The 24,177-nt window shown below is 35.7% G+C and overlaps 1 protein-coding gene across 5 annotated transcripts in view; it reads right to left on the bottom strand.

Moving 5' to 3' along the window:
• The window catches only part of MAP3K9 (mitogen-activated protein kinase kinase kinase 9), a 168,957-nt gene that overhangs the window by 88,859 nt on the left and 55,921 nt on the right, over positions 1 to 24,177 (bottom strand). For all 5 annotated transcript variants that reach the window (XM_031952603.1, XM_023502423.2, XM_003756275.4 and 2 more), the window contains exon 2: positions 15,094 to 15,507. In XM_031952603.1, the coding sequence (XP_031808463.1) occupies positions 15,094 to 15,325 (232 nt within the window). In that variant the 5' untranslated portion in view covers positions 15,326 to 15,507. The remainder of the gene's footprint in view (positions 1 to 15,093; positions 15,508 to 24,177) is intronic.

Below are 24,177 nucleotides of genomic sequence, written 5' to 3'. Positions count from 1 at the left end.
ATTCATCCTGGTAGTTAGATTGTCATAGCTCTAAATTTGTGAATGAATGTAGATAGTAATGTTCATTTTAAAACATTGCCTCAAACCAATCATGAGGTATAAATATCTCTCCAATTATTTGACATCCTGTATTTCTTTAAAGAATGCTTTTTAATTGTATTTAAATGTCTTGCATGATTTTGGGGAGATTTATTCCTGGATTTTGTTTTAACTATATAGCTGACCATTTTTATGGATTTATTTGATATTCTACTATTTTCCTGAACTTTTTACTTAACTCAGTCCCTTTGCTTATATTGAGGGACTTAAAGGAAATAATACTATCGTTTGCTTCTCGGGTTAAGTTTGTCTCTTTCTTGACAATGTTTAAGGCTTTTCATTTCTTATCACTAAAACCAACATTTTTTACAGCTACCTAAAACAGTATTGGGGAAAAGGGGATCCTTGCTTTGTTCTTGTATTTATTGAGAAACCTTTTAGCATTTCCCTACTGAAATAATGTGAACTTTTGGTTTTATATGTATGTGCTTTTCATCATACAAAAAAATGACTTCCTATGCTTCATGTCCTTTAGAACTTTTAGCATAAATGAATATTTTGTTAAGTGTTTTTTCTATTGTTATAATTATATGGTTTGAGATATTTTGTTTTTAATATAATTTATTATGTTAACATTTTCTAATGTTGAGCCATATCTCAGGTATAAATCTAATATGATCATAGTCAGTAATTTTCTAGCTATATTACCATAGCCTTTTTTCTAAAATTTTATATAAAAATTCTATATCAATACTTATTGTTGACACTGATCTTTTTGTTCTCTTTCTATGCTTTATCCTTCCCTTGTTTAGAGAGTAGAACTAAATTTGAATCTAAAAAGATTTTGGTAGAACATTTTCTTTTTTACCTGAGAATAATGTGTGTAGCATGGATGTTAATTGTTCTTTAAACTTTAAATAGAATTTACCTGCAAGTATATTTGAACTAAGGTTGGTTTTGTTCCCTTTGTTAGCAACTAGATTGTTGTTTGGGTTTTTTCCTGGCAAGTTATAAAAATTTTTTGATATAATTGAAATTATGACTATATGACTTGGACTTTCAAGTATGGGGTTTTCTCTGGCTATGATTTGTGGGTTTGATAGATCACTCTTTTGTTGTTGATGTTCAAAAGTTCTTCTGTTATTTCCTGAGGTATTATATTTAGCATTTTTTACTTTTCATAGTCTTCTTATTTCTGCAGAATCCTGTTTTTAATGTCACTCTTTTGAGCCTATATAGAATTCAAGTGGTCTTTTTATTTCTCCCAAAGTTTCTTCTATTTACGAATTTTTTGTTTTAAATTTGTTATTCTCTTTCTTGGAATTTCTTCTTTAGAGAGATTATCACATGTCCTAAACTTTGTATTGTGGTATTTTCAATACTATGTTGAAAGTCCTGATTTCTGATCTAATTTGATTCCTAAATTCTTCTGCTTTCCCATTTCTCATCTCCCTCACCATTCTATATTTTGAATCTTGCTATTGTTCTATAATTTCTTGGGAGTCTACTAAATTCTTGTTTTGATTCATTTTTCTTTAGAGTTTAATGCTTGTTCAGTGTCCTAACATCTATTTTCTTTTTCTTCCTTCTGTCTTTATTAGACTCATCCTCGTTTTGCATGCTTGTGAATTAGGATTTTACTCAATATTTTCTTTTCTCTCTCTTTTTTTTTTTTTTTTTTTTTTCCATTTTAACATGCCTCTAATTTCCTTCCTCAATCTTTGGCTCTTCCCCTTTCTATACCAAAAGCCTAAGTATCCTTCCTCACATAAGAGTTTGTGAGGAGTCAGATTAGGACCCTGCCAGAATATATCTTATAGTGAAGAATCAGGTCCCAACTGAGTTTATCAGTTCTCTTTCCTTCAGTCATGGAAGTTCCATATCCTATTAAATAGTTCTGGATGGCCTATTTTCTCTCTTTTAATTCTTTCTTTCTTTGACTTAACTGAGCTAAATCAATGCCTATTATCTCCCTTTCCAAATTACCAGGCATATATTCTTGATATTGCTTGTGTATACCTAGTTATTTACATATTATCTTCCCCACAGACCCTGGCACATAATGCTTAATAAATTCTCACTGACTGACTGCTGCCCCTTGTGGAGTAAGAAGGATTTCAAGCTCAATGAATGTTGGAATGGGAAGAGAAATGAAGGGCAACATAACCTACTCAGAAGCACAAGTCTTCAGGGTTACTTGCCTTGACTTTGAGGTGGTAACATTAAGAGCCAACTGAATATTTTGGCTCTTCAATATTATTTCACAATACTTTTGTTGTTTTTACCTTATGCAATATTTCTGACTTATGTTATATATTAAATCTACCACATATCTTTTCTTAAGTATTTGGATCAGAAATACTTAAATAGTTTAAACAACTATTCTCTCATTTTACCAACGCTGTGTCTCCAAAGAACTATGTTTTAACTAAACATTTTTATTTTCCATAGCAATTACATAAACTCGACAAACAAATTATTTTTGTTAAAATTAAGGAACATAGTAACTATAAGATTCTATCAACATAAAGGTTCTGAACTCATGCAAAAACAGACACTACAAACAAGAGCAGAATTTCAGGCCTTTGATATTCTCATGAAGCATTTAAGCTAGTGTGAATGGAACACTGTATCATTATATGGATGGGGTATGGGGGAAATATGGAAGAATTATGGTTCCTGCTGTCAAGAAATTGATAATCTAAGGAAATAAGAGGAAAGGAAAATCCAAACAATTAAAATCAAATATTTTATCAACAATATTTTCTTTAATACTTTACCTTTAAGGACTCATAAAGAACCCAAGGACTCTACTTTATAGCATGGAAGATGTCCTTTGAGAGCCTCTCTGAACTAATCAAAGCTGATCCTTCTCAGGAATCATTGGATTCTCTACAGGGAGGGTATGATCACCTCCCCTTGGGGGTTCTGACCTCCCTGAGGAGTCAGGGATGGCATGACCACCTGTGCTCTAAAACAAAAGAAAGCGGGAGATGTAATGGGCTGAGGTTTGAGTTGATGCACTGAGGTCCGAAGCACACAAGGCTAAATAGTAATTGGACTATACTCTATTAATATATATGCTTGGATAAAGAATGGCCCCCGCCCATTCTCCGTGCAAGTCCTGATGTGTTGTATAGGAAATGACGATTTTGGTGGGTGGAGGCAGAGAGACAGGAAGAGAGGCTGGGAGAGATTGGGCCTGGGTTCTATGCTGGTAGCTGCTGGTCATGTGGCTTCTGGTCTAGCTAGCTTCTTGACTCAGCCGCACACATTGCTATTGACCATTCTCTTCCACCTCCAATCTTTCTTCACTGAGAATAAAGATTGACGATTTTCCCCTAACCTGAATTCCTGACTCCGGCTGATTTTAAAATACACGGTCATCACAGATCCTTAATGACAAACACATGTTTGCTATCAAGCAAGCCTGTACCTTGCATCTTGGTAAGAACTGACAGAGATTGTGCTCCATGGCATGTCCTTTGAGAAAAAAGTGACATATCCATGCCTCAATGACTTTGGGCACTTAACCTCCCAGGACCTGTTTTCTCATCTATAAAATGAAAGGACTCAAGGGGATGATCTCTGAAGTCCCTTCCAGCTTCAGTCCTACAATTCTGTGGCTATTCTGTGATTTTAGTGGAAGATAATCAAAAAAGCATGAGGGAATGAGGATGGGCTTTGGAGTCAGAGGACGTAGATGCAAATCTTGGCTCTGAAACTTACTACCTGTGTGCCCTCAGGCAATCACTTAACCTTGCTGGGGCCTAATTTTTAAAATAAGAAAATTGTATTAATTGGTCTCTAAGGTGTCTTCCAAATCTCCAAATCAATAATTTTATATATTATTCTCCTTCTTCTTGGAGATAGAACCAAATTGGCCTTCTTGCTCTTCCTCAGAGAACTGGCTGTGTACCCAGCCTAAGATACTGTCCAACCTCATCTCTGTCTCCTATCATCTCTGGTTTCTTTCAAGCCCTAATTTCTACAGAAAGCCTTTCCTAATTCCCCTTCCCTCCATTGCTTAACTTGAATTTATTGTGCATAGTTTATTTGTACAAAGTTGTCTTCACGTTGCCTCCCATATGAGAACTCAAGTTCCTTGAAACTATCTTTTTGCCTGAAATAAGATTTATAAAGCACTTAGCCCAGTACCTTTCTTTTTACTTCCTTTTATATGTTGTCTTTTCCTATTAGACTGTAAGGTCCTCAAGGGCAAGACTATCTTTCTCTTATTCTTATCCCCAGCACTTAGCATAGTACCTAGTACAAAGTAAATACTTAATACATGTTTGTTGTGTTGTATTGCACAAGCATTACATAAAATAAATATTTTGGATGAGTGATAAACCTCATATAGAGAAATAAAATAAATATATGTAAGTACATATATGCAATATACAATTTGTATATGTATATGTATGCATGTGTGCAATTATATATATGCATATATACTTATATATAACAATTTTATCTATAATATGTAGATATAGGTATATAATATAGAGATATATGTATATAATACATAGGAGGAGGAGAAGAGAGAATGTTCCATACCTGGGATTTCACCAATGCAGAGAAATACTGGTTTGGAAACTCTTTCCATCAAAGCAAACTAACAATTCATTTGGGACTTAAAATTTTAGAAAATTGATAGGAGAATGAAGTTGTTTATCCATGGTCACACAGAGGCAGAACCTGCAGCCAGTATGCAGCCACTCTACTATACTCCCTCAGGAAAAAGAAAGAGTAAGTACAATATTTATGAAGTGCCTATTATCTACAAGGGCAGCTGGGTGGTACATTGGATAGAGTGCTGGGTACTGAGTCTGGAAGACCTGAGTTCAAATTTGGCCTTAGATACTTCCTAGCTGTATGGTCCTGGGCAAGTCACTTAATATGTTTGCCTCAGTTTCCTCATCTGTAAAATAAGCTGGAGTAGAAAAGGACAAACTCCAGTATCTTTGCCCAAGAAAAGATCAGATAGGGTTTCGAAGAGACAGTCATGGCTGAAACAACTGAATAATAAAAATTACTTACAAGGCTCAAGCAGGTTAGACTAGATGGGGTGGAAAACCTGTACTAGGGAATCTGCAGGAAATGAGGGTGCTGAGACAAATGAGAAGGAAATGTTGACAAAGCAGCAGTATTCTCTACTTACTAATAATCAGTACCTCTAGTCTCTCTTCTATGAGAGAGTCAAAAGTTTGAAAACCCATAAAGACTGAGCTACTCACCCTCAAAATTCTACACTCCAGAAAAAAAACATATCTGCAATCAAAATGTGCCTTGGGCTAGAAGGACAGGGGGTGGGAATGGAAAGAAGCAAAGAAGATATAACCATATATCATACATTCTCTCTGACCTCAGCATCAGAGGTGAAGGGAGGAGGGGAAGAAATATATTATCCTCTTCTTGAAGCAAAAGCATTTTAATTATCAGTTGAATGAGAGTCCAGTGGAGCCATAAAATAGATCAGCTTTCCCATCTGATTAGTTCTGAGGATATGAGAGACAGAACTGGGTAGGATATCTAGGGGGGAGGGGGAAGAAGAGAGGAGGATGCTAAGCAAAAACATGCAACATTAATAGGAAAATCCATTCCCCAGTAGACAAAGAACCAAAGGATAGGAAGGAGCAAAAGTTTCTCAAAATAAAAATTGTAAGCTATTAAGAAACATATGAAAGATTGCTCTTAAATCATTAACAATAAGAGAAATGCACATTGAAAAAGCACTGAAGTTTTACTTTATACCCAATAAAATGACAAAGATGAGAATAACCAGTTCTGGAAGAGTTGTAGAAAAATTGGCCCATAGATCCAACTGATGGAACTGTGAAGTAATCTGACCATTTTGGAAAGTATTTCAGAATTATCTGAAGGAAGTGATGATATGCCCTTATCTTTCAATCCAAAGATTTCACTGCTAGTGAAATCCATATATACACCCAAGCACACTGACCCATACTATATATACACCACATACACCCAAAAGGATCAATGACAAAAAAGCCCCACATACACCAAAATATTTAAAGAAATGTCCATCAACTGGAGAATGGCTAAATAAATTGTGTTACATGAAGGTAAATATAATATTACTATGATAGAACAAATAAGAAGTATGTGGTAAAGTCAGAACCAGGAGCACAATTTTGCAAATAGAACAAAATAACTTTGAAACCCAATGCTGTTGAAATCATGATGACCAAGAAACTAGCCTTAAAGAAAACAAGAGAAGGCAACCTTGGCAGCATTCTCACTTCCATTTGCACTATATAGCCAATCAGATGCCAGATCTTATTGTTTCTGACTCCACAATATATCTATCATCAGTCCTCTTATCTCTTATCACACAGCTACCAATCTCCATTCAGATCTTCATCACTTTTCAGCTGGACTACTGTGTGAGCTGCCCTGCTTAAGTCTCTCTCTTCTCTTAATCAAACTCTCACATAGTTGTCAAGATTTTCCTAAAGGCTGAACATGCCATTTCCTTACTCAGTAAGTTCCAGTGGCTCCCTATTACCTCTAAAAACTCTGATTGATATTTGAAACCCTTCACAAACTGGCCCCATTCTATCTTTCCAACCTTATTAAAAGTTGCTCCATTTCACACACTATTTCCACATTCTTGTACTGACAGTACCCATATCTTGAATATATTCCTTTTTCTTGTGCCACCTGCTATTTGAAGATTTTCCTGATTTACTAGTGTCTTCCCCATCAAAATCAGCTTATAATGATTTACATTTACTGTTTTCTCTCATAGAGTGTAAATTCTTTGGGAATAGTAACTTTCATTTTTGTCTTTATATTTTAAGTGCCTAGCACATAGTAGATGCTTAATAAATGCTTAGTCATTGATGCAGGTGAGGAAAGTGAGGTTCAGAGAGGTTCCATAGCTAAGTAAAGAGTATTTCTGGAAATACAATTCCTTTGACTCCAAATGAGTGCCCATTCCATCACTCCATCATATCTAAGAACACTTTTAAGTAAGGTTAAAAGACAAAAGAGGTATATGATGTAATTGGATAAAGCAGCTGCAACATTTCCTAGAATTAGAAAGTCTCCTGGTTGGCCCTAAGGACAAAAGGAAAATAAATAAACAACATTACAATAAATACAGGCTCTTTAAAGGATGAGTGCTAGTCCTTCATTTCACAAGAAAACCCATCATTATTAGGCTGATGGGGAGTGCCTTCTCTGCATAAGCAACCATCTGTCACTTGTGGAACAGAGGTGGGGGAAGGGAGACTCTTTGTCCTCCCTTTATCTATTGCCTTTATTAAACCTTTTCATGCTGGTTCACAGGATCAACTCTACCTGCAGCAAGAATCCTTATTCTCATCATAAACTATAAGCATCCCTGATATGTACTATTCTAGCTTATCACACAGATTCAGCCATATGGTAAATAATAGCAGTTTAGTAGTTACATATTGCTTTAATGTTTGCAAAATACTTTACATATGTTATCTTATTTGAACCTCGCAACAACCCAGTAACATAACGGTTGTTTTTATCCCATTTTACGGATGAGAAAATGGAGACTAAGAAGTTAAATGACTTGCCCAGCAGACAGCTATTAAATGACTCAGGCAATTTTCAAACTCAATTCTGGCTGATTCAGAGTCCAGAAGTAAGGCCTGTACCACAGCTGCCCCAGATTTGAAAGGGAATCAAATCCTTCCCGATCCCATCCCTGGTCCATCCCCCATCCTGTACTGTTTCCTGTCCCTAACGTCTCTTTACACAATAAATTACAGAATGACAGAATCAGAAAGGTCTTTCAAGATCACTATTTCAATCCTGTCTTTTTACACATGACCATTTCTTTGGGAAATTCAAGCTTCAGGGGTTGAACTAAATAACTTCCATTTCTAATTTAAAGTCTTTGCCATTTGCTACTTCTAGCCAAATATTTTTCCAGTAAGTGAAAATGGCCTCCTGCCTGTTCCATGAACTAGACACCCTGTTTCTAGAGCATTTTCTCTCACTGTCCCTCAAGCTTGATACTTCTTCCTTCTCATCTTTACCCTGGCTTCCTTTAAGTATTAGAATTCTATCTTTTAAAGGAAGCCTTTCCCAACCCCTCTTAATACTAGTACTTGCCCTCTGTTAATTATTTCCTATTTATCCCACATATAATTCATTTGTACATATGTTTGTTGTCTCCCCCATTAGATTATAAGCAATTTGGGGGCAGAGACTGTCTCTTGTTTCTTTTTTTTTTTTTTTTATCTCCAGAGCACAGTGCCTAGCATATAGCAGGTATTTAATAAATTTTAAATATTGATTATGAAATCATGGCTCAGAAAGGCTGTCATTTGCCCAAGGTTACACAATTAGTAAGTAAGATAGAAGAGTGTCTAGGTGGTGCAATGGATAGAATGGTAAGCCTAGAAGTAGGAAGATTCATCTTTCTGAATTCAAATCTAGCCTCAAACACTTACTAGCTACTAGTACTACATTATATTTTTAATATTTCCTCCTTTATTCTCTTAAGTTTATATAATCAATAAAACAGACTTTCCAGATTGAAAATTTAACAATTTACTCTAGCAAGATAGAAGATGTTAGAGGTGGCCTCTGTATGTCTGTTTCCTGAGGACTAGCTTAGCTAAACTGAGAGATGCTCATCACTATAGCACAGGATGAAGAATTTTGTGGTCCCAGTGGTTCTCAAAGACCACCTACTTATTAGGCTATAGAGGAGTTAAATATTAATTGATGGATACAGTAGCCAGCCTTACCAACAAAGTTTAATACATTTATACAACACTTCAATTTTTGAGGAAAAAAACTGAGACTTGAAGCAGTCACACAGTTAGAAAGCAATAGAGATTATCTCTAAAGAGGAATGAAGGATAACTCCAAGAAATAAAGTAACAGAACCTAGAAGTGACATCCCTTACTCTTTAAAAAACAATGCCTGAGAGTGAACTTGTTTTACACATTGATATTTATATTTCAAAACAACTTATTTTCTTTGTAATCTTATATATTTTATTGTAGGTGGAAGGAAGGAAAGAAGGAGGGAAGGAAGGAAGGAAGGAAGGAAAGGAGGGAAGGAAGGAAGGGAGAAAGGGAAAGAGGAAGGAGGGATGGAAAGAAGGGAAGAAGGAGAGAAGGAGGGAAGGAGGGAAGGAGGGGAGGGAGAGAGGGAAGAAGAAAGGAAGAAAGAAAGGAAGGAAGGAAGGAAAGAAGGAAGGAAGGAAGGAAAGAAGGAAGGAAGGAAAGAAGGAAGGAAGGAAGGAAGGAAGGAAGGAAGGAAGGAAGGAGGGAAGGAAGGAAGGAAGAAAAGAAGGAAGGAAGGAAGGAGGGAAGGAGTAAAGGAAGGGAGGAGGGAAGGAGGGAATGGAGGAAGGGAGGAAGGAAAGGAGGGAAGGAAGGAAAGGAGGAAAGAAGGGAGAAAGGGAAAGAGGAAGGAGGGAAGGAAGGAGAAAAGGAGGGAAGGAAGGACAGAGGGAAGGAAGGAGGGAAGGAAGGAAGGGAGGAAGGAAGGAGGGACAGAGGGAAGGAAGAAGGGAAGGAAGGAAGGAAGGAAGGAAGGAAGGAAGGAAGGAAGGAAGAAAAGAAGGAAGGAAGAAGGGAAGGAAGGAGGGAAGGAGAAGGAAGGGAGGAGGGAAGGAGGGAAGGAGGGAATGGAGGAAGGGAGGAAAGAGGGAAGGAAGGAGGAAAGGAGGGAAGGAAGGACAGAGGGAAGGAAGGAGGGAAGGAGGGAAGGAAGGAAGGGAGGAAGGAAGGAGGGACAGAGGGAAGGAAGGAAGGAAGGAAGGAAGGAAGGAAGAAAAAAAGGAAGGAAGGAAGAAAGGAAGGAGGGAAGGAGTAAAGGAAGGGAGGAGGGAAGGAGGGAATGGAGGAAGGAGGAAAGAAAAGAGGGAAGGAAGGAAGGGAGAAAGGGAAAGAGGAAGGAGGGAAGGAAGGAAGGGAGGAAAGAGGGAAGGAAGGAGGAAAGGAGGGAAGGAAGGAAGGGAGGAAGGAAGGAGGGGCAGAGGGAAGGAAGGAGGGAAGGAGGGAAGGAAGGAAGGTAGGAAGGAAGGAGGGACAGAGGGAAGGAAGGAAGGAAGGAAGAAAGGAAGGAGGGAAGGAGTAAAGGAAGGAGGAGGGAAGGAGGGAATGGAGGAAGAGAGGAAGGAAAGGAGGGAAGGAAGGAAAGGAGGAAGGAAAGGAGGGAAGGAAGGAAGGGAGAAAGGGAAAGAGGAAGGAGGGATGGAAAGAAGGGAAGAAGGAGAGAAGGAGGGAAGGAGGGAAGGAGGGGAGGGAGAGAGGGAAGAAGAAAGGAAGAAAGAAAGGAAGGAAGGAAGGAAAGAAGGAAGGAAGGAAGGAAAGAAGGAAGGAAGGAAAGAAGGAAGGAAGGAAGGAAGGAAGGAAGGAAGGAAGGAAGGAAGAAAGGAAGAAGGCGAGAGGGAAGGAAGGAGGGAGGAGGGAGAAAGGAACAAAAAGACGAAGGAAGGAAGGGACAGAGAAAACAGGGAAAGAAGAAGGGAAGGAGAAAGAAAGAAAAAGAAAAATAGATTATGATTCTGAGAAAGAGTCTTTGAGCTTCACATTAGACCCACAGAGGGGTCTGGGACACAGAGGGGATCCCTGGTGTAGTCAGAAAACTCAGAGCAATAAAGAAGAATCCACTAACATTATGAGTTAGTTAATTTCAACCTAAAAAACAGATTCTGAGATAGCCGATAATAATATAGCGGGCCATAAAATTAATGACTGGAAAATACTTTGAGTGATAGAAAAAAGAAAGATGTCCCAGATCACTATTTCTCTGGGTCATCAAAACAGGAAAGGCTTAGAAGAATAAATCCCCAAGATCTGGAAGCACTAATTAACAATTATTTTGGCTCCCCATCCCTGCATCCCTCGATTTTTTGAATCTGGGGCCACTTAACAGCTACGTTTAAAGCCAACATCACTTGGAGTCTTGGATCAATTCTTTTTCTAAAGAAAGAAAACATGTAAGGATTCCATTGATGGAGTGAGCAGAGAATAAACAGATGCTGGCAACAATAATCTTGTGCTTATATAGTACTTCAGGGTTTACAAAGCACTTTATTATCTCATTTGATAATAATAAAAAACTCTAGGAAGTAAGTAATAGAAGTATTATTATTCCCCTTTTACAGATGAAGAAACATCCAGTCTCTGGCTCAATGCTTGGTCTATTTTGTTGCCTACTGAGCTCCAGTTAGGATATCCTGAACATCTGGAAGAATAATAGCAAAACTGTCAGCCAAAGATTAAGATAGCCAGTGAGCTGTGACCAAGCTTCTGATAAAGCCAACATGCCCCAAACTCTTGTTAATTAAAAACAACAATAAATGTTTGGTTGTTTATTTTTTTTCTTTCTCATTGTTTTCTCTTTTTGATTTAATTTTTTTTCTTGTGCGGTATGATAAATGTAGAAATATGTTTAGAAAAATTACACATGTTTAATCTATATTGAATTACTTGCTATCTGGGGAAAGGGAGGAGACAGAAGGGGGAAAAGGGAGAAAAATTTGGAATACAAGGTTTTGCAAGGGTGAATGTTTAAAACTATCTTTACATGCATTTTGGAAAATAAAAAGCTATTATTAAAAAAAACAGGAACTCATGGTGGTTCATAAAAAGCTATTATTAAAAAAAAAAACAGAAACTCATGGTGGTTCAATCAGAAGCTGGGAGGATAAAAAGAAAAATCAATGAGGCAAAAACAGAGAATCTACAACAATGAGATGCAGAATAAACCATATTCCTTTTCCATAAACCAATTCTAATCCAGACCACATCCTCACCTAAATCCACTAAAGCTGGACTTCTCAACCTTTTTTTGGTGCCATGGATTTCTTTGGTGTGCATACTTTTAAGTGCAAAAAATGAGCTACATAGGGTTGTAAAAGAAATTAGTTCACAGATCCTGTTTGTTCCCCAGATCAAAAGTGAACTTTTGAGAATGTCCAACTTTTCTCTCCTACTCTATTACAGATCCTAGGATGGAATAATTATCACTTCCCTCCATGGCTCTTCCATCCCAGTGATCAGTTTCTCTTTAATAAGAATCAGATCCAGAATAGAATTTCCTTCTAATTGGTTCTCATATCTTTTGAAGGATAAAATCATCATTCAAACAATACAATTAGTTATTAGATGCTATGCTTTTTGCAGAGAAAAAAGAACTGTAACTCATGTCTGGATAACTAAAGTCCTGCCATTGTCAATACAATCATGCCTTCATGCTGCAATTATAATCTGCTTTCTTAACTTTACTTATCGAGTTCCTATTTCTATCCAAGTGATCTATAGTGTGTGTGTATGTATGTGTACACATATACATATATATGTACACATATATCTCAATACTCAGAATACCTCCTTCATAGAGATTTTGTAAAGAAAGAATGTTGTAAACTCTAATGCACTATATAAATATGCAATATTACTAATCCCCACTCATTTTTCTGAACCTTTATGCTTCTCAAAGACTAAATTAAGATATCCTATAGTTGCAAAATAGTGAATACAAAATACATTGTACTATTAGCAAATAACAAAAGGTTGGTTTTGTTTATTTGTTTTTTAATGATACTGCTAAAGGAAACAGAAGAGAAAGCCATCTCTTTTAGTAAATCTGCATAGTGTATACAGTTATCAATAATCCTCTCTACTCCTTCCCAAACACATAATTAATCTCTAACCATTTCAGCAGTTGGAAAACATTGACCAGAACCTGGCAAATCTTGGCAGTCAATAAAACTGAAAGAAAGAAATCAATTCCCTTAAATCTCCAAAGAGCAAACTCTTGATTGCCAACATCAACTCTGACTGTGAAGTCTTGTGGACTTTGATATTGATGATCAGTAAGACAAATAAAATTAAATTAAATTTTCAAAAACCTAAGTGACATCTTTTTTCCCCCCTGAGACAATTAGGGTTAAGTGACTTGCCCAGGGTCACATGGCTAGGAGGTTTGTTAAGTGTCTGAGGTCTGATTTGAACTCAGTTACTCCTGACTTCAGGGCTGGTGCTCTAACCACTATGTTATCTAGCTGCCCCCAATACATCTTTTTTAAAATCATTTCAGCAGGACTTAACAAGAATGCCCTGAATTTCTGACCACTATTGTATTACACTGCAGTCCAATTTTTCTGAAGCTTAATGTTTCTCAAATGGCAACTCTCAGATTCATGGGGCACTCAAAGGACAAAGGGAGAATTTTAGCTCTAAGAGTGAGAAGTTTCCTGGCTGAAAGAAAAACAGTAAGATTCTCACAATTGCCCAAGAACAGAACCACCCACAGAATGATTTCATCTTTACAATAGCCTAGGTTCCTAAGCATAAATCTCATAATAATTATATCTTATATTTATTTATAGCTTCAAATTGTGCCTTAATTCCAAAAATCTTAAAACCTCCAACAGGCAAATTCTTAATTATTAAAGTCCCCTTGGGAGGCATATATTACTATCTGACCTTTTAAATGGAGCAACTGAGACACAGGGAGGTGAGAGGACTTCTCCAACATCTTTCCACAAGACAAGAACGAAAAAGAAAGTAAAATTTTTAAAACCTAATTCTACAACCACAAATAACATTGATAACTTTATATATCAAACAGGAATCGCTCCCATAGTCTAATCTGAAAACAAGACCATTAGACAATGGAGCTTTGTAGAAAAGTCTCTATGGCATTTTTCAATTGATCTCCCAAAAATCTGAAAAAATGTAATTTCTCAGGTAGCTTCAGACATGTGTAAATAAACCACTGGCATCCTGACGGAAAAGAAAAAAAACTGCTTTTATTGCAAATTAATTAAATTATTATTTCATCCTCTAATTTCACTATTTTTCATATTTCTGATATTGTAGGAAAAGAAAAAGAAGTATCTCAATGATGCCAATATTAACAGGAAACAAAACTTCTAAAATGATTTTTGAGAAGTCAAATTCTGAATATGATTAAAGCAGTTGGGTCCTAAAGAGGAAAATTACTGGGTTCATTTCCCTAAAAAATTAACTCAATTCCCTCTTGACAAGAGAAACACACCATAGTCTTTTCCTCTGCATTGCATGGTGTAGTGGGTAAAGTGATTAACTTAGAATCAGAAAAAAATTTGATTCCATCTTACTTCAAATCTTTTTGAAGATAAACAATAGTGGGTAAATAACTTACCCCTTTTGGCTGAACTTCCTCAACCATGAAACAGAGGAGGCTGAATTATATGTCCTCCATGGTCCCTTCCAATTTTAAATCTATGATCCAATGATCCCACAGATTCAATATGGAGATATCTACTTCACAGTATTGTTGTGAGGAATGTGTTTTATATATAAATGAATTTGAAAATAGAGAGCACAAATTCCAACAGAGGGGTATTCCCAGTCTTTGAATTCATCTAGCCAGGACCCCAAGGGCAAGGGTAACATGTTTTAGAACCTCATCAAAAGCTCAAAAGCAACTACATGAAAGTCATTTAAGTCAAAATTAACACACATTTTGCTATTTCAATGTATTAATTCAGAATGCCTTACAAAGTTACAGTACCTTTGGATCATCTGTTAGATAGTCACCAGATAGTTATGAGAATGCATAATATCTGTAGACTACCTAAAATTGCCCAAGTATGAATTATTGGACAATTCCTTTAAAATTACAAGCAAACAAGAATGGATTCATTTAACAAGCATTTATTAAATGCCTATTATGTGCAAAATACTCTGGGTGGTTTAGATAATGTATCTACTCCCTATTGAGAAGTATGTAGACGAATTCACAAATGTCTTTTTTAAATAATGATCCACAGAAAAAGAAATCTAAAGTAGCAAAGTAAATTTGATAACACCATATGCATAATATGACATAACTACCAATACCAATGATGCATAGTATTTGTTCCATTTCCATATGTGCTCTGTTCTTCCCTAGTACCCAAACCCCCTCACATCCACTCAGATAGGCTGCTTTCTGTGTGTAATTTCATCACAAATACACTCAGAATCCATTCTAGCCATGGCTATCTTTTGGCTCCATGAACTTCCTTCCCCCCACTCTTCCACCAGACTCACTGTTGCTGGATTTGAGGTCCCGATGGATGATGGGGACTATCGCTTCATCATGCAGGTAGTTCATGCCCCTTGCAATCTGCACAGCCCAGTTCACCAATATGTCAGGAGGGATTCTCTTCCCCGATAACACTCGATTTAAGGACCCTCCACGGGCAAATTCCATAATCAAACAGAGATTGGGTTCTTTCAGGCACACCCCCCTCAGAGCAATGATGTTAGGGTGCTTTAGCATGGCAAAAAGTTTGGCTTCCTGACGAACATTCTCTATTGTCTGACTGATGTCCTCATCAGGATCATGGCGAGCAGCTTTCACGGCAACTTCTTCTCCAGCCCAAAAAGCTCGATACACCTTTCCAAAACCCCCAATGCCAATGATCTCCTCCAGGGTCAGCTCTGCAAAGTCAATCTCTAATACTGGGCAAGGAGAAGAGAAGAGACAGAGGCATTAAGTCAAAATTATTCTGAAATAAATCATTTAATCATCAATTTGTAGATAGACCAGTGATTTTAATCATAGAAATCTCGCATGGAGATTTTTACTATTATTAGCTATTTCAATAAAATCTATAAAGAGAAACAATAATGGCAGTTCTAAAATTTAACACAAGAAATTGTAGACCAGCAATAATCTGTATTACTAGTACTAAATAGTGTATTACTATTTAATTTAGCCCTAGACTTCACAAGAACCACATTTCTACACTGATTCTCCTTTAGAAACACAATTTCCTTCTGATGCCATGACACCAAAGCTTCATATAGGATGAATTATAATGGTTGTACAGAGTTGAAAACATGAACTAAAGTTGTTGACTGCCATATAGGCGCTACTCTCAAAGCAAGATCTTTAAAGAAAAAAAAGAAAAAATACTTAGTAATTACACATAAAGGATGCATTCAGGCTTCAAACAAGACAAATTGGGGGAAGAGGAGGGAGGAGCAAGAACATAGCTTAAATTCAATAAAAGCTATCAACCTTTATTAATCACTTGAAAAATATTTTACTAAGAGCTAGGAATAGAAAAACAAATTTAAAAAAAGAAACTCCTGTCCTTTAAAGAGATTATTTTCTACAGAGGGGAAAGGGGAAAGGCAGGGATACTCCGTGTAAATGGTTCTGTATACAGAATAATTTTAGGAGAGAGAAAGCACTAACTGATAAGTGATTCAGGAGTTTCCATAAGAGATGGTATGTGAGCTATGCCTTGAAGAAGTTAGGGATTCTAAGAGGGAAAAGGAGAGTGCACTCTTCAGAAATCAGTGCCAGGCTGTGCAAAGAAATAAGGTGGAAAAATGTAATGCTGAATTTGGGGAACAGCATGTAGGTCACTTTTGCTGAAATATAAAGTATATCAATGAAAATAATGTGCAACATACCTAAAAAGATAAGGAGGATTCATATTAGAAAGAGGTCTAGATGTTAGGTTGAAGATCAAAAGCATAGTATTTTTCATGTTCTTTCATTTTTTATGGATTTTTTTTTGTCTGTCTTCATAACATAACTAATATCGAAATATGTTTTGCATGATTACAAAATGTATAAATTATATCAAATTGTTTACTCTCTCAGGGAGAGGGGAGGTAAGTGAAGGAGGGAAAAAATGTGGAACTCAAAATTAAAAAAAATTTTTTTAACTTTCTTTACATGTAATTGTGAAAACAATTAAAACTATTACTTTCTCAAAAAATAAATAAGTAAATGTCAGGCTGAGTTTATATTTTATTCTATAAGCAACAGAAGTTATTACGCAGGTAAATGACATGATCAGACATGAGTTTTATCTTTTTAGAGACAAGAGGGAATGGATGCCCAGGAGATAACTGGAAGATAGTCCCATAGAGTGGTGATGAGGGCCTGAGCTATCACAATAGCTGTCTGTGTGGAGAATATGAAACAGATATGAGAGCTGTTGTGAAAATAAGACTGGCAAGATTTGACAACTAGTTGAACTTTGAGGTGAAGAGAGGGAAGAGCTAAGAAAGATTCTAAAGCAATTGGAAGGATGGTGGTGCCCTCAATAGAAATAGGGAAATCTGGAAAAGAACTGAATCTGAAATGAGGTCAGGGAATGGGGAGATAATGGTAATAGAGGATGGATCTAGAATTTCCTTAACGCAGGGAAGTCTCAAATGAGCAAACTCTTTCTTCCAAGGCAGATGTGCAGCTCAGAGTCTTTAGAATTGATTCTATCATTCATCCATCCAGCAAAACTGAGTTTAATCCTTCGGGGGTGAGGGGAAAAGAAAAATGGGCATTCAGTGAAATAGGATACTTCTAAGCAATCCTAATAAAAAGACCAGAGCTAAATAGAAAACTTAATTTTCAAATACAAGATAGAAAAGAAGCATAAAAAGGTAAACCAGAAAAAGAAATAAGGGATTTGATAAAGTTAAATTTTTTATTACTACATGGGAAAATTATATTTTATGACTCCTAAAAACTTTCTCATTATTAGGGCAGTTAGGAGTATAGATAGACAGGAAGCAGAGGTGTGAGTTGCGATAGTATGATCATCTGAAAAAATATTTAAAAAAGGAAAAAGTTGACTCTAACATTAAAAGGTCAAATGGCTTGGCCAGAGACGGATAGGCAATATATGTCAGAAGCAGAATTGAACCTAAGATCCAAGACAAGCTCTCCATCCACTACCTTGAAAGGGAGAATATGAGTTCTTTTAAGACATGTTGAATTTCAAATCAATCAATAAATCAACAAGCATTTTGTAGGCACTAGGGATATAAAAGTAAAAGCAAAACAATCTTTACTCTTAAGGAGTTTACATTTGATAAAAGAAAACAACATGCACATATAAATAAGTATATGAAAATAAGTATTAGGGGTTGGTACCAGAACCTTGTAAGGAAGGAAAGAATCGGAGAAAACTTCTTACAAAATGTACTTGAGAAGACCACATAAGGAAACCAACCTATTCTAAGAGGAGGGAGGGCAATCCAGGCACAGGAAAAGTACAGTTAAGAAACATCCCCTTGTAGTTTCTCAACCACAATGTAAGTTCCTTCTTTCAGAGCAAAACTTTCTTTTGATTTTGCTATGTAAATTAACATCTGATACCTCCTGCTTATCATAGAGCAATGGGATTCCCATGAAAAAGCAAATCATTCCTCCATCTAATCAAGATGAATGGTTAACAGAACAACTAGAAGAGAACAATGAGAAGGAAGAAGAGGTAGAGGTGAAGGAGGAAGAGGAAGGTGGTGATGATGATGATAATTATGGCAATGATAATACATTTCTAGCAATTTAATGTTTACATGGAAACATGGAAGATGGTACCTGAGCAATGTCTTGAAGAAGCCAGGGATTTTAAGAGGGAAAGGTAAGGAGAAAGACACTACCTACATTATTTTTATTTGAGGTTCACTTTATACAAGTCTTTGTAAAACAATGCTTACTTGCTCTCTCTGTATATGTATACATACACAATATACATACATACATATACATAAATATATACATTCATTTATATTAATACACACACACATGAAGCCTGAGTCACTAATGGCTTTTAAACCTAGCTCATGTTTGCTGTGGACAAATGAATAGAATCAGCATAATTTCCTTGCTCTGTTGCTGCTTAGGCAGTTCTTCTCTCTTAGTGAGTGGCTGATGTGGCTATTTGCCAAACTGCTGCAAAGCAATGGTCTTACAAAGCTGGTAGTTGCAGGAGGCCAACTAAAACCTTAATGCATAATCTTACACATATTACACAGCATTCATGTCTAAGAGAATCACTGCAAGGAACTGGAATAACACAAAGGACCTTCTACTTAATTATAAGAAGTCCTGACTTACCATTTGCCCTTGCAGAGTTATATTTGTTAATTTTGAGGTAGCCAAGATAATTAATGAGATTATAGATTTAGAACTGGAGGGAACTATGCCTCTAGGATACAACACAAGATCTGGAGTCAAGAGTCAGGAAAAAAATTTAATTCAAATATACCTTCAATAATTTCTAGCTGAGTGGTCTTAGGTAAAATACCAATCTCTCCTCATTTATAAATTAGGGGTAATAATAGTATCTATCTCACAGGGTTGTTGAGGGAATCAATCAGGAGGCAGCAAGGTATAATGGATAGTTAGGAAGACCTGATTTCTTCCTACTTCTGAAACCTCCTAATTGTATAACCATGGGTAAATCACTAAATCTCTCAGGGTGAATTTTCTTATCAGTAAAATGAGAATAATACCTACAGTACCATACTTATAGAGTTGTTGTAAGGTTCAATTAAAGTAAATAAGATACTTTGCTTATATACATATGAGCAAATATATACATATATGTCATATATATTGTTAAAATCATCACAACTACAATTATTATCTTCTCTATAATAACCCTGTTAGTGCTAAAATATTTTTAAATAAAATACTGGCACAATAAAACTCATATAGGAGAATCTAGGGTGAAATTTGCTGTGCAACACACAGAAAGTCAAGGATTAAAAAATAATAATATTTCACTTTTCCATCATGCTTTACTGTTTGGAAAATATTGTGAGGACAATGAAAAGAACATTGTATTTGGAGTCAGAAAATTTGGGATCAAGTACTAACTCTAACACAACACCCTGATGAAGTTATGATAGTCCCTTAACATTTTTTAACCTCAATTTCCTTGATAATATAACAAGTGAATTAGATCAGGTGATTTTATAGGTTCAGTTCTAAATCTATGATCTTATTAGTCATCCTACAGGCTTTTCAATATTAAAAAATTAGTGAATTCAATTCTTCAAGAAAAACCAATAAATAAATTGAGACGTAAAATAAAAGCAAAGACCAGATAAGAAATCTCTTGAAATCAAAAATTTAGAGATAAAATTCAGAATTATTCCTAGGCCACTTGGCAGATGACTTATATACAGACGTTATTCCTTTCCAAACAGTGTGTCAGAAAGGCCATTAGTGCACAAGTGTAATCACCTTCTCTTTTGTTCTAAATACTGATGATTTTCAAAGACTTTATAAATCATTCTCCCTTGTTTAAGGTGTAGCTTTCATGTCTTAACATTGCCTTCCTTTCAACTAAATTTTGTTATATGATTGGCAGTTTATGCAGAAACCACTCTTAAAATATTAAGTTAGGCGACTTTTCTGTATTTAAAATGCAGAAAGATGGTGTGCCTTGTCCAAAAGAAGGCAAATGCTTAAAAGTTTTAACCTTATTTTTTTAAAAAAAGAAAAGAAACCTATTGACCTTTTCTTAATCTCAGCTGACTGAGACTCGGTTGACTAATTTCAACTGGCCTTTACTGAAAAAAATGTAGTCCATTTATTCCCTCCTACTTCAGTCATGGGGTTCTATATATCCTGTCCCAATCTCTCATCTGAGCTTCAGCTCTCCATAATTAACTACCTGTTGCACATTTCAAATTTTATATCCCAGAAATATCTCAAACACAAAACAAGTATCTTCAAACTACAGTAGGCCTCCTTTTTGCATTTAAAAAATATTAAAACTATTCTTAGTTTGAAGACGGGCTCTCCAGTTGTAAGTTGCCAAAATCTGCACTATAAATCAAATATGTCCAAAACTGAAATCATTCCCCCAAAACCTTCCCCTCTTCTAAATTTCCCTATTTCTGCTAAAGGCACCATCATTCTCCAAGTCTCTTAGGCTTACAATAATGGAATTATCTTTTGTCACTTTCCCTCACTTCATACATCTAATCAACTGCCAAATTATGCCATTTCTAAAATCAGAATCTAACCTCTCCTGTTTACTCATACTATTATTATCTTATTATCACTCATTTAGATGTTTGTAACAACCTCAAGTTTCCAGTCCATCCTATACACTCTATCCAAAGTATTTCCCTTAAGCACAGACCTTCACCACCTTGCTCAATCAACTCCAATGGCTTTGAAAGCCCTTCATAGCCTAGTCTCAATCTATCTTGCCAGTGTCATTGTACATTACTCTCTATACCACATTCTGAAATCCAGCCACCTGGCTTTTTTTCTCAAAATATTCCATCTTTCATATTTATACCTTTGCACTGACTAAATACACCATGCCTGGAATGATTTTTGTCCACATCTCCACCTGATAGATACACTCTTTTTCTTCAATACTTAGATAATGTTTTTAGCTAGTAGTAACCTTGAATTTTAATACTTTCTATTTGCTATTTATATTATTGCAGTACACTGAAATGCATGCACATACACATATACAGACACACAGACACACACACACACACACACACACACACACACACACACACACACATTTTTTCCTCAATAGAATGTTAATTCCTTCTGTTAGAAACTATTTCAATTTTTGCATTTGTATCCCCAGAACACAGACTGGTGCCTGTTGCACAGCGGACATTTGATAAATGCTTGTTAACTGATTGATATTCAGAAAGGCAGAATTTTATCAATGTCAATTGTGCAGATGCTGCTGTGGGTGCTGAAGGAACAGCTCCTCAGGTTCCATCATTCAGAGGAAGAAGAAAGAGAAAGAAGACTACATGGAAAAATTACAGTAAATACCTCTTTGGTTACAAAAACTTTAGTTTCTTGTTTCATATTTTATGGAAACATTACATGCATTCTGTGTTAACTTTGATATTGATGACCAACTTGAATAAGAGAACATATGAAAAATAATAACAATGAAAAATGACTTTTCTGAAAAGACACTTCACTGATTTTTTTTTCTTGGGGATTATGGCTTATTATTCTGCAAAATTAACTTTTCTTCTATGTTCTTATAAAATTTTAGTGCTGGTTTTAAACAGGAATCAAGTCATGAAATTTTCAACATAAGCTGCAGCTCAGTAAACTTTCATAAAATAAAAACCATACTTGTTTTATTCCAGGGTTGGGTTATGTTCCCCACTCTCCAGATCATGTGCAATAATACAAACACATTTTAGCATGCTCAGAGCAAGTGAGCTGCAGATTCCCTAGAATTTTCTCATTCTACAAAGAAATACTTAAGGATGCTCATAATTAAAATCTAAAATATATTGAAACCTCCTTTTTGTTTTCTACTCATATAATAATGAAAGTGTACATTAGTAAATACACTGAATATATGCTCTTTTTGAAAGAAAAAGAAAAACATTTCTTGTCAGGAAAAAAAAATTTTAGTCCCTGGACTAGAGAACACAATAAAACAATTTAAACAAAAGATTTTTTTTTTTTTTGGTCATTAAGAAAAGCCTCTAGGTTATATATATCAAACCTACTGGGAACTAAACTCTATTACTTAGGTTGACTACAAATAAAATAAAAACTTACTCTATTGTATATAAAGTAATAGCTATGGATATACTCCATAAAGTTAAAAGTGAAATAACACTGTAAAATGATATTATCAATAACTTAATTATTCAAAACAGCCCCACTGGATCTTTCTACTTCTAGTATCTTCCTTTTCTAAACTATCTTCACACTTCTGCTAAATATTCTTACAATTCAGATTTGATCATGTCACCTCCCCACTCAAAAATCCAGTGTCTATTGTTTCTGAAAAAAAATTTCCTCAGCCTAGCACTCGAAATCTTCCACATTTTGACTCCTAAGTACTTCTTAAGTATTGTTTCAGATTATTCTCCTCTCCAGACTCTGTTTCAGTCCAACTGCCCTCTAGCCAGCCATTTCCTGTATATAATATGTACATATGTACATTTTCTGTACATATTTCATCTTCTCCCTCTGTACATTTGCCTAAGTGGCCACTAAGGCCAGACTGTCCTTCCTCCTCACTTCAGCCTCTCCCAACCTCTATATTTCTTCAAAGCACAATTTAGTTGCTACACACAACCTTTCCTCATCTTTCGGTCATTATCACTCTCTCGTTAAAATTACTTGTATTATTTTATGTATATTTTGTATTTACTCTTACCTATATTGAATCTTCTAGTCAACTAGGAGGCAAAAACTGTTGGAGGGGAGATCTCTGTAGCTCCCAGAACTAACACAGTGCTTTTGTACAAAGAAAGTATTAAACAGATGTTTGTTGAATTGAATTTTTTAATTAAACAAAACTTGGGGAATTCTTGTCATCCATATTTGAATAAAGTTTGATGATGAGAAAATTTTATTTTAAAACACCAACTTTCAAAACTAAAATGTATAGTCCTCAAGTTCTTTAAGACTTTCCATACAATGTTTTTAAAGTTCAATCACAAATGTATACCTATCCAGAAAAAATTCTGAGGGTCTGGATAGGTAGTCCAAGGAAAGAATTATTAGTCATTTTATCCCACCCCAGATCTCTGGTGACATAGATGTCCCTTTTAATTTTCTATATAATATAAAATGACTACCTAGACAGCTTGTAGGACTGATAACTTCTAAAGGACAAAACGCCCATTTGCTGGCAATCTCCAGAAACATGATTAGGATCAAAGGAAAGAATTCACAAGAATTTTGTCTAGAACTATATGACCTCAGTCTCCAAAAGGTATTTATTCCAGTAACATTCCTCAAGATCCATTGAACAAAGTCAATTCTTCCCACCTTTGTGAACAAGATGAGGATTACTCTATTACTCTATATTTGGTTCTTCTTCACTACTGAAGCTCAATCAGTTTTATCCTGGGGGAATCTTGTAAGACCCAAATTTGACTCTTCTGTCTTTAGTGGAAGAAAAATTCCTAAAATGATACAATGGCAATGTACCTATTCATAGAACTCAGGATCATTTTAATCTTCATATCTATCCAGAGCAGACCACAGCAACATATTTCAGAAGCCATGGAATGGAAGACAATAAAGAAAAATGAACTTTTTAGTATGAACTAAATGCTCAATTCAACATACTTTTCCAAGAATTTAGGTGCAATTCAATTAGATAAGCATTTATTAAGAATCTGCTATGAGTCAGGTTCATTGTACCCTGAGTTCTCTCTATCTTAATTTTAGGCAGATCCCTAATAATGATCAAAGATTTCAGGAACAGAAAACATCAAACTCTGATTTAACTTAGTCACTACAATGACCAGTGTCATCCAACATGCTCATTCACTTCTTTCTCTGCCATATTACCAAGTTTGCCATTAAATACATCTGAGAACATGCAGCTCTCAGCAGGCTTTTAGCCC

The sequence above is a fragment of the Sarcophilus harrisii genome, chromosome 2 (genome assembly GCF_902635505.1).
Source record: "Sarcophilus harrisii chromosome 2, mSarHar1.11, whole genome shotgun sequence".
NCBI classification, from domain to species: Eukaryota; Metazoa; Chordata; class Mammalia; order Dasyuromorphia; family Dasyuridae; genus Sarcophilus; species Sarcophilus harrisii.
Note: the sequence above shows the minus strand (reverse complement) of the source record. Positions and strands in the feature narration are given on the sequence as shown.